Here is a 12,344-nt window from a genome sequence, read left to right on the forward strand (position 1 = left end):
TTATTGCAGGTAACGACTGAGGGTCACGACGACAACACATTCTATGTTTCGTCGAAATAATCAGCAAATCACTTTTAATAAGCAGCATTTAAATTTGTATGCGAAGATTGCACTTACTCTTATTGAGAAAGAGAATTAATTTCAAAGAGAAGATTTCATTTGTTATTATTAAGCAAGAGATAGAAATCCTAAGGAAAGGTTGCGTAACAAAAGAGATATAGAGGAGATGGGAAGGTTCCAACATTATAAAAATGTGTCACGAGTTCTTTATAGAAGAAGTCGACTTCGGAGAAGATCAGTTTGGATTCTGAAGAAATGTAGGAACACATGATGCAGTACTGACGCTACGACTAGGTTTAAGGAAAGGCAAAGCTATAGAGGATAGGCAAAGTAATGCGAACACCGGTATTTACTTGGGAATTGTTTATTAATAAGGGGGTTGGGCCCCCATATGCCTGTAATACAGCTGCGATTCTTCTTGGAATACTGTCATATAATGATCGTGTAGTCTCCAGTGAAATGTTATGCCACTCTTCGATCAGAACCCCCCCCCTAAATCTTTTAGTTATAGGGAAGCGTAAATCTGGTCCGGAGTCTGTGCTCCAATATCGCCCACAAGGGATCGATGATGTTCAAGTCCGCGGCTGTGCTGGCCAGGGAAGATTCTGCAGTTCAGTTGCATGCTCCTCATACCACGACTGCACTGTCCTGGCTGTGTGAATGGGTCCTGAAATACGGCATCATTTTTGGGGAACAACATTTGAAATATGGGATGCACCTGGTCATCTAAAATGTTCACATAATCGTTGGCTCAGCACGGCCTTTTAGAGTAATGATGGGACCAGCAGAATATCACAATATGGCTGCCCACATCACCACACCTCCGCCTCCATTGGAATCAAGCAATCAGGGTTGTACACTTCCTTTGGCCTTCTCCAGACGTAAACCTGGTCCGACGTTGGAAATAACGAAAAAGTTGATTCGTCGGACTATTTAACGTGTCTCCACTAATCAGTAGTCCCGAATTTATGCTCCTGACGTATTTTACACTTCTCTGCGTTGGTTGTCGTCACTAATGGTTTCGGTATAGCAGCTCGTTCACGAATATTCGCATTGTGGAGTTCTCGGTGGACAGTGTCTATAGATATGGGGTCTAGAAAATGGCCATTGAGCTCTGTAGTCACTTTAGCTGCCGTAGTTTTGTGTTGTGACACAATTCGTGTTAGGGTACGACGATCTGCCATTTAGTTTCGATCCGCGCGCACTATCACGTTTACACGATGATGTCTTGCCTTGTTTTTTGTAGGCTGTCATTACTGTTGAAATAGTTGCTCTTGAAACATTCAATAAGCTGGATGTCTTGGTTCTGATGCTCCAGCTAATTGGGCGTTCACAATCTGCCGCCTTTGGAACTCATGTATTTCATTCAGAGGCTGGGGCCGCCGTCAAACACAACCATCCCACTACTACCACTGTTCGCATTATTTTGCCTACCTCTGTACGTTTATAGCATTTGTAGACGCAGAGGAAGCTTTTGAAAATATTGACTGGAATACTCTGACATTTTGCAGGTTGCAGGGGTAGAATACAAGGAGCGATAGGCCATTTACAGCTTGTACAGAAACCAGATGGAGGTTGCTAGAGTCAGGGACCACGAAGTACTGGTTGAGCAGGCTGTAAAAGAAACCGAAGAAAAATTTGGTTTGGAGAATAATTCGAGAGCAGGGAGATGAAATGAAAACTTTGCGGTTTGCTGATGACATTGTAATTATATCAGAGAGAGTAAAGAACTTGGAAGAGCAGTTGAACGGAATGGACAGTGTCTCGAAAGGCGGATGTAAGATGAACTTCAAGAAAACCGAAACAATCTTAATGGAATGTAGTCGAATTAAATCAGGTATTATGAGATAGTCAGATGAGGAAGTGAGACAAAGAGGTAGAAAATTTTTGCTATTCGGGCAGCAAAACAACTGATGAAGGCTGAACTAGAGACGATATAAAATGTGGACTTCCAATGGCAAGAAAAGCGATTCAGAAGAAAATATTTTTTTAACATCGAATGTACACTAATGAGCCAAAACAATTTGATCACCCGCTTAATAGCTTGTTCGTCCGTCTTTGGAACGAAATACATCACTGATTCTGCGTATCAGAGTTCAGTCAGTTTGTTGTCAGGTTTATGGATGTAGAAATGATGATTGGTTTGTGGGGCGCTCAACTGCGAGGTTATCAGCGCCCATACGAATTCCCAACCTTTGCTCAACACAATCTTGCCACTTTCATGAATGAAGATGAAATGAAGACAACACAAACACCCAGTCATATCGAAGCAGGTGAAAATTCCTGACCCCGTCGGGAATCGAACCCGGGACCACGTGCTCGGGAATCGAGAACGCGACAGCGAGGCCACGAGCTGCGGACGTAGACAGCTTTAGGTGTCTACGCACAGGTCATTTGATTCGCATAAAAAGCGCGCCGCTGATTTACGTATGCGGCGATGGTGCCCGATAGCGAACCAGATGGGTTCCATAGGATTTACACCAGGAGAATTTGGTTCCTGAAACAACTTGAATTCACTATAATCCCCCCTCAAACCACAGCTGCACGCTACTGACTCCGAGACACGGACAACGATACTCCTGAAAGATGACAGCGCCGTCGGGGAAGACATCAAGCATGAAGGGAGGCACGTGGTTCGCAGCGTGTCTTCATCAAGTGCTATAGGTCCCACGCAAGCGCAGGAGAATGTCTCCCATAGCATTATACTGCTGCCACCAGCCTGCGTCTGTGGCGTGCTGCACGTTTCTATCTGCCGTTTACCTCGATGACGGGGTTTGTGGAGACCACCATCGACCTAGTGTATTAAAAATGTGATTCGCCTGAAGAGCAGACACTTTTTCATTGATCGACGGTCGAATCCCGATGGTCCGCGCCGACTGCAATCGTAATTGATGATGTCGTTCGGTCAACATATGAACACATTCTGCTGCGGAGCTCCATGTTCAACAACGTACGATAGACGGTGTGCTCCGACACACTTGTGCGTGCACCAGCATCGTGCTCTTTCGGCAAAGATGCAACAGATGACCATCTATCCTACTTTATTGAGCAGACGAGCCTCCGAATCAACATGTTCTGTGAAGAGACATGCACGTCCAACCATTTAGCGCCTAGTGGTAGTATCACTGCCGTACCTCTTTCCGTGGATGCTCATGACAGTAGCTACGTGAACATACGACCAACTTCGCCGTTCCCGGGGTACATGTTCTAAGCAATAATAATCTGTCCTCTGTCAAAGACTTCATCTCAATGGGTTTCCCGATCTATAACCCCTATCTTCTCTAGAGTAATCCCCCGTCTGTGCCTGCTTCCCATACATACTTTTGTTACGCTGTCACGTGCCCGCAGCGCCACCAGGAGGCATCCAATGTCGCAGTCAGTTGTGGTGGTAGTATTTTGGCTTTTCCGTGTGTATTTAAGACTTATGAAGTGATTTCTGAAAGTACAGTAGAGCGCCGGTTATCCGAACGACCGCTTAACCGAACTGTGTACTCGCTCGCACCTGTTACTCTCCCACCCTACCGCTCATCACCCCCCTCACTCTCAAACCAAGTTTCCCCCAGTAGTCGCAGCACAGGGCTACCGCTGGCGAAACATTGCTTCCAATGGGGCCTTCACAAGGCACTGCTGACCGGCCGAGCCGCCAGACGCTGTGTTTCAACAATCAGACACTTCTGTCGGCTTGGCACTGGAAGTAGACGTAGCGGCATTATCAGACGTAGCGGCAGTATCAAAGCTGTTCACAGCAACAGCTGCGCCAGCTTCGAGTTGAGGCGTGCCGCTCCGCGCAGCTTGAAGGATTGTGCGCCCCCAAGAAGAGCTTCTCACGGTGCAGACACCTTCTGTTCTCTGTTACGACCACTTCTGTGCTGCTGCGTGAAGAAGTCAACTTGACGATACAAATTGCTTAAACATAAACGTGTTGTCCTTTCTATGTTGGCTTTCAAGTAAAATGCGTATTTAGTATGTATATATTTTTGTTTAATAAACTGTCACATACTACTGAAGTTGCCATTGTATGTTACTTTGTAATACTAAAAGAGATGCCTGTTTTTATGAATAAATTTACTGTACAGTACTTTTTGGCGAATAAACATGTACAGTTCGATTATCCGAACAAACCAGTTTCCCGAACACCCATGTCCCCCTATTACTTCGAATAATCGACGATCTACTGTATTTGTATGGAGTGTAGCTATGTACGGAAGTGAAACATGGGTGGTAAACAGTTTGGACAAGAAGAGAATGGAAGCTTTTGGAATGTGGTGCTACAGAAGAATGTTTAAGATTAGATGGGTAGATCACGTAACTAAGGAGGAGGTACTGAACAGAATTGGGGAGAAAAATTTGTGGCACAACCTGACAAGAAGAATGCTCGGTTGATAGGACACATTCTGAGACAAAAATGGGTCACCAATTTAGTATTCGAGTGAAGTGTGGGGGGTTAAAACCCTAAGAGGAGACCACGAGATGAATATAGTTAGCAGATTAAGAAGGATGTAAGTTGCAGTAGCTATTCACATACGAAAAGACTTGCACAGGGTTGAGTAGCATGGACCTTATTCAGTGACTGGTGAGAGGTAATAGATACCAGAACGTCGCCAAGACATCACAAGCAAGAAGAGCTGGGGACTGGGCAGGAAAAAATGGCTCTGAGCGCTATGGGACTTAACATCTGTGGTTATCAGTCCCCTAGAACTCAGAAATACTTAACCTAACTAACCCAAGGACATCACACACATCCATGCCCGAGGCAGGATTCGAACCTGCGACCGTAGCGGTCACGCGGTTCCAGACTGAAGCACCTAGAACCACTGTCAACGCCCGGCGACTGGGCTGGAGATTAAGCTGTGGTCAACAGGGAGCCCGACTGCATCTTATGTACAAACTCCCCTTCATCAAATTTGTCCTCGATATTCTCCGCAATAAACAAGGGCTTTTTGGTGGTATGTCCTCGTCTGTCCAAGCACAGATCAGGTAACGGGGAAAGTGTTTCATACCAAAACAACGAGCCTGTCCTCCCAGGGTACAGCCAGGAAAGGGATCGCTGCAGGGTCATGTGAAGCAGCATTTAATAAACACTTACTGATTGGGGAGGCGACAATTTGATAATGGTCAGATTTTTTGCGGCTTAACACGCAGCACCAAGCATCCACTCTGATACCGCACACCCTAATAAGGAGCTCTTCCCATCTGTGTCACCCAGTCACATTGAGCACCACCTGTCACAGTGGTCATTGTCTGGAGTTCTGATGCTCCAGGATGGCAAGCAACCACTCTTTGGGAGACAAGGAGAGGAGAGAGGTATCAGTAGCAATCCCTGTGTTGTCAAGGGGCTCAGCCAGACGTGTACGTAAGTCTCACCACACCAAATGGCTACACGTTCTGGTGGCCTATTGGGGTGGAGGGAAGCTATTGCGGAGGGGGGGGGGGGAGGGAGGAAGAGAGAAAGGAAAGAGGGAGGAATCCAGACCACAGACGTTAAAGACAGAAAATTTAGAAGCGGAAGTCAAATCCCCAGGAGGCCCCAAAGTGGCGAGAAAGATGAAAGAGAACAGGCAACAATACAGGAAACCTTGTGGATAGCCATGTCGACATAAATCGTAACACCGAGAGGGGGGAAGGAGGGAGCAGCGGGAAAGGAGCGAAGATGTGGAGGGGGGTGGGGGCACAGAAAAGGAAATGCAGCCAGGGAATAAAGAATTGGCCGCAATAGCTTGGGGTCCCGTGCGCGCCACACACGAACTTTCGTTAAGTACCGTGAGCCCACTGGGGAGGTGGAGGTTAAGTGATGTACAGAAAGAGGGGGCTGAGACAAAGAGGAGGAGATGGATGGAGAGAGAGAGAGAGAGAGAGAGAGAGAGAGAGAGAGAGAGAGAGAGAGAGAGAGGGGGGGGGGAGGAGATGGACAGGGAGAGGGAGGGGGAAGGAGGAGATGGACAGAGTGAGGGAGAGGGAGGGAGAAGGAAGAGATGAAATATTGGAAGACTGGAGTAAAAACATACCCATGCTATGCTGGGTACTCAGCTGGTATTAAAACTACAAGAAATAGTTACAAACGTGTGTGAAATTAGGCTACAGCCACCCATGTCCTTTTTCCAGCAGGTTTTGCGCTGTAAAAAATGCGACAGGAATCTTAGTAAGTGTGTCGGCCCCACAGAGCAGGAAAAATGGGTGAGTGGTGGCTATCTGGCAGCCAGATACGTCCACCAAAGAAGCATTTCCTCGAGAACAGCAATGGACAGTGTTTCGTTTCGTGGATATTCAGTTTTCATTCTATGTTTACTATTTATTCATTTTCGTAGACTAAGTCAAAAACTATAGAGGAAAATGTGAATCCACCCCTATACTAACTAGTGGAAAGACAAGAAACGGAACGTTCAGTCTCTACATTAGGAAGTAGAGCAATATCGAAATATAAATTTATTATTATTCTTATTATCATCATCATTTTCATCGAGAGTCAGGGAATTCATTCGAAGAAACTAACGTACATCAAAAAAATTACATTTCTAAGACACATACAGTGATCAAAGATTGTTCCAGCAGCTGAGATAGCTAGCCACTATTTTTCATTTACTTTGATGCTAGAGGCTTTTGAAGACACTTACCTTCCTCCACTACACAGAGATTACCCGTGGTTAAAAAGTTTGTTGAGAAAGTTTCCTATAAAGAAATACAAACTATTCAAGTCAAATTGGCCGATCACCAGTTTTCTTTAGGCAGTTTGCTCGTTTACGGGTACTCGACGACTTTGGCCACTGCCTGATACTCGGCACAAATGCTTTTCGCGGCCAGCAGACTCACCCACGTCGGAGACGGAGTAGCAGGGCTGCAGCGGCAGCTCCTGGAATGGATCCTTGTCGTCCTTTGTGTTGAACAGCTGCAGCACCGGGCTGTCGCCCTGGTACACCAGCCGCACGAACACTTTCTTCCAGAACCTGCGCACACGAGTGAGGCGACGTCAGTCATGAACGTAATACGCACAGGAATTCAGTAGCTACAGAGGTTGGACGAAAATATGGCAACACGGCGAGAAATGCATGCTGGCCAAGCTTGCAAGTTGTGCTGTTGCATCTGACAATGAACGGCATTTGTACCACGCCCTCAATACGTTGCAAGTATCGGCTGTGGTCAGAACAGTGTTCTGTGTAGTGGTGTGTCGCAGCTGAGTGACTTCAAACAAGGGCAATTTATTGATGCTTGTGTGGTGTGTGCTTCTGTAAGCAAGGCAGCCATAGTATTTGGTGTTTAGAGAGACATTGTATCGAATTTATACGCCATACAGGGAAAGCGGTAAAAGATCACATGCTAAGTCACAACACAGGCGGATGTGTGCACTGAGTCGTCATGACGAAGCACACTGAAGAGGACTGTGATGAAACATGAGACGAAAGCCGCATAAGTTACAATGCATGCATGTTTTCATGCTTGAATTCAACATTCTGACAGTTACACTGGTTATTAATGTGCCACCATTTCACATTTGCAATGGTTTATCTCACGCTTACATTAACGTGTGACCTTGCGACATTAATTACAGGGTGTCCCAAAAAGAATGACCCTATCTTAAATAGAATTATTTATCACAAAGAAGGGCTTAACACCAACAAACTGCTTACTAAATTACTCAGAAAAGAGAAGTTTATAAAAATCCATCATAAATGTTCAATGTGTCCTCCATTGGCTGCACGGTCGACATCTAGCCGATAGCCGAATTCATCCCAAACTGAGCGTAAGGTGTCTTCTGTCACTGAAGCTACAGCAGATAATATTCTGGTTTTTAATTCATCAATGTCACGAGGTAAGGGAGGAACGTAAACACATTGTTTCACATATCCCCATAGGAAGAAATCACATGGAGTTAAGTCAGGGGACCAAGAGGCCAAGAATGTAAAGTCTGGTCTCGCGGTCCTGTACGCCCTAGTCAACGTTGAGCACGTTGGCACTGAGGAAACTGCGCTCGTCGCGACATCTAGCTGTTTTTTCTGAAACTCTTGACCATGCCGATTACATCTAGCGCTGTTTTAGTTACCTGGTGACATTTGTCTCAATATTATTGTAAGTTAAAATCGAATCATTCTTCTTGGAAACCCTGTACTTTAATATGTTACCTAGACAAATGTATTCCCGAAGTTTCATTACTCTACATTTTTTGTTTTAACTTTTTTCGTCAGTGTGTAACGAACACAATCGACCCAAAATTGAACCGTGTGGGTCTCCTTTTGTGTGGTTTCCTCCTATAACTAAAATTTTCTGCCTTTCTGCGTTTTGTTTGTTATTACACCCAAGCGTCAAATAAACTTCTATAGACAAGCGTATTCAAATACAGAGATACGTAAAAAGGCAACGCGTATATAAGACAAGTATCTGGCACAGTTGTTAGATCGGTTACTGCTGCTACAATGGCAGATTATCAGGATTTATGTGAGTTTGAACGTAGTGTTATAGTCGGCGCTCGAGCGAAGAGAAACAGCGTTTCCGAAGTAGCGATGAAATGGGGACTTTCCCGTACGTCAATTTCACGAGTGTATAGTGAATATCACGGATCTGGTAAAACATCAGAACTCTGACATCGATGTGGCTGAAAAAAGATCCTGCAAGAACGGGATTAACGACGACTGAAGAGAATCGTTTAACGTTACATAAGTGCAACCCTTCCGCAAATTGATGCAAATTTCAATGCTGGGCCATCAACAAGTGCAAAAAATTCAACGGAGCATCATCGAAATGGGCTTTCGGAACCGAAGGCCCACTCGCGTACCCTTGATGACTGGACAACAAAAAGCTTTACGCCTCGGCTGGCCCGTTAACACTGACACCGGACTGTTTATGACTGGAAACATGTTGCCTGGTCGGACGAATGTCGTTTCAAATTTTATCGAGTGGAAGGACGTGTATGGGTATTTAGGTAACCTCAGGAGTCATTGCACCCTGCATGTCAACAAGAGACTGTTCAAGCTGACGGAGGCTGGTGTCGGGCGTGCGAGGACCCCTGATACGCCTAGATACGACTGACAATCGACACGTACATGAACATCCTGTCAGATTACCTGCATCCATTCATGTACATTGTGCAATTCCAGCAGGAAAGTACGACATCCCACACATCCAGGATTACGAAAGAGTGGCTCCATGAACTCTTTTCTGCGTTTAAACACTCCCACTGGCCACCAAAATGCCTGACAGGACATTATTGAGATGTCTTGCAACGTGCTGTTCGGACGAGATCTCCTCCACCCCCTCGTACTCTTACGGATTTATAAATAGCCCTGCGCGATTCATGGTTTCAATTCCCTCCAGCACTACTTCAGCCATTAGTCGAAGCCATGCCACGTCGTGTTGCGGCACTTCTATGCGCTCGCGGGGCCCTGCACGATATTACGCAGATGTACCAGTTTCTTTGGCTCTTGACTGTATTACTTAGACAAATTTATTCCCGAAGTTTCATTACTCTACATTGTGTTACGATTTTTTTGTCAGTGTGTAAGGAAAACAGTGGACCCAAAATTGAACCGTGTCGGACTCCTTTTGTGAATTTTCCCCCGTCACTAAAATGTTCTATTAAAATTGCTACACCAAGAAGAAATGCAGATGATAAACGGGTATTCATTGGACAAATATAATATACTAGAACTGACATGTGATTACATTTTCAAGCAATTAGGGTGCATAGAACCTGAGAAATCAGTACCCAGAACCACCTCTGGCCGTAATAACGGCCTTGATACGCCTCAACACAGCTTGGATGGCGTGTACAGGTACAGCTGTCCATGCAGCTTCAACACGATACCATAGTTCATCAGGAGTAGTGACTGGCGTATTGTGACGAGCCAGTCGCTCTGCCGCCATTGACCAGACGTTTTCAATTGGTGAGAGATCTGGAGAACGTGCTGGCCAGGGAAGCAGTCTACCATTTTCTGTATCCAGAAAGGGCCGTACAGGACCTGCAACATGCAGTCGTGCATTATCCTGCTGAAATGTAGGGTTTCGCAGGAATCGAATGAAGAATAGAGCCACGGGTCGTAACACATCTGAAATGTAACGTCCACTGTTCAAAGTGCCGTCAATGCGAACAAGAGGTGTCCCAGACGTGTAACCAATGGCACCCCGTACCATCACGCCATACTGGCGATGACGAGTACACGCTTCCAATGTGCGTTCATCGAGATGTCGATAAACACGGATGCGACCATCATGATTCTGTAAACAGAACCTGGATTCATCCGAAAAAATAACGTTTTGCCATTCGTGCACCCAGGTTCGTCGTTGAGTACACCATCGCAGGCGGTCCTATCTGTGATGCAGCGTCAAGGGTAACCGCACCCATGGTCTCCGAGCTGATAGTCCATGCTGCTGCAAATGTTGTCGAACTGTTCGTGCAGATGGTGGTTGTCTTGCAAAGGTCCCCATCTGTTGACTCAGGGATCGAGACGTGGCTGCACGATCCGTTACAGACATGCGGATAAGATGCTTGTTATCTCGACTGCTAGTGATACGAGGTCGTTGGAACCCAGCACGGTCTTCCGTATTACCATCCTGAACGCACCGATTCCATATTCTGCTAACAATCATTGGATCTCGACCAACGCGACCAGCAATGTCGCGATACGATAAACCGCAATCGCGGTAGGCTACAATCCGACCTTTATCAAAGTCGGAAACGTGATGGTACGCATTTCTCTTCCTTACACGCGGCAGCACAACAACGTTTCACCAGACAACCCCGGTCAACTGCTGTTTGTGTATGAGAAATCGGTTGGAAACTTTCCTCATGTCCGCACATTGTAGGTGTCGCCATAGGCGCCAACCTTGTGTGAATGCTCTGAAAAGCTAATCATTTGCATATCACAGCATCTTCTTTCTGCCGGTTAAATTTCCCGTCTGTAGCACGTCATCTTCGTGATGTAGCAATTTTAATGGCCAGTAGTGTACAAACCTGGTGAGTATAAAGCTATCAGTTCCATAGAGCTTACGTTTTTCTACGAGAATAACACGACTTATGGAATCAAACGCTTTGTGAATATCACAAAGTAAATATCGATTGGTGAAAGGCGTGACTGACCTCTGGCCGGTGATCTTCTTCTTGTTGGGCTGACGGAGGTGCATCTCCCAGCCGTCGCCCTGGTAGGTGGTCCTGGGGAAGGGCTCCAGCGGCTGCGACACGTCCTCGTCGAATAGAGGCGTCGGCGGCGTCTCTTGCGAGTCCGTCCGCTGCAGCATCCCGTCCGGCACCTCTGCCCCTGTTTGTAGAACGAGATACTATAACCTCTCTGAGCAGAAAGTCCGGAGTCTGTCCGTGAAACTGTTTCAGCCCTACTGGGGATTGTGGAATGTGTAATGTTATTGGGCTTTCCGTCGTATGAAAGCTGTGAGTACCCATGGAAAGGCATTCAACCAGCTGTGTATTAAATGATCAACTTATGAGATGAGACTTATTCTTTAAAAGACATTTGTTTTACATAATTTACGAAACTGTAAAGATGCGCATATAGCGCGAACGCTAATACATCGATTGCGCAGTCAAAGAAACATTTTAACAGAAGCTGAAGTGAGCGTTCCGCTTCAATCTCAATAAAAAATATGACGGTAAAAAAAAACCTTTGTAGATCTTCAGGTTTTATCGTACTTCTGCTTATAATGTGAAAGCGTACAGAAGGTCGTCTTTAAGCCATAAAAGTGAGCGGTCTTGCCAGCGTGCAGACAACAGTTATTAATTAATAAAATTCAACTAATTGATGTTCGACACTGTAAACCGACAAGTTATTGTTATAAAGGTGTTGAACGGAGCAAGAATTGTCTCGAAGGAAGGAGGAAAGTAATGACTAATTTGTGACCAAAACGTGAACCACAGGACAGGCTGAAATCTGATCGCACCATACAGTAAGAAAATTACTTATGTAAGTTATACTGTTTATAAATTAAAGCTAATGGCTTGTGAGAATTATTTGAATATATTTAGTGTTTACCAGATTTCTTATTCTGATCTTTTCCTTCATTTTTTTTATCTCCATGTCATTTTTATAAATGTCAAACAGCCTTTACTACAGCAGAGAATACTGCGGCATCCTGGTCGTACAGAAGGCCGCTCCTTGTCTTCTATACAAGTCACAGCTGCCCCATTTATTAATGATTTCATTTGCAAATGCAATTTTTTTATTGTTCACCGTTAAAGGTCCCTTACGTAATCATAAAATTAATACTGTTTAAGTAAATAAATCCGGGTTGTTCTTTTACAAATAATAGAAGCCTTTGCGTAATCAAAAAACTAGCCTCTTTCTGAC

At 45.2% G+C, this 12,344-nt stretch overlaps 1 protein-coding gene across 1 annotated transcript in view; it reads right to left on the reverse strand.

Annotated features, from left to right (window-relative positions):
* LOC126291470 (uncharacterized) overlaps positions 1 to 12,344 on the reverse strand; it is a 323,747-nt gene that overhangs the window by 84,853 nt on the left and 226,550 nt on the right. Inside the window, exons 23-24 of the mRNA XM_049984981.1 lie at positions 11,126 to 11,303; positions 6,868 to 7,001 (exon numbers count right to left, since the gene is read on the reverse strand). Coding sequence (XP_049840938.1) covers positions 6,868 to 7,001; positions 11,126 to 11,303 — 312 coding nt within the window. The remainder of the gene's footprint in view (positions 1 to 6,867; positions 7,002 to 11,125; positions 11,304 to 12,344) is intronic.

This window comes from Schistocerca gregaria, chromosome 9 (assembly GCF_023897955.1).
Source record: "Schistocerca gregaria isolate iqSchGreg1 chromosome 9, iqSchGreg1.2, whole genome shotgun sequence".
Taxonomy (NCBI): Eukaryota; Metazoa; Arthropoda; class Insecta; order Orthoptera; family Acrididae; genus Schistocerca; species Schistocerca gregaria.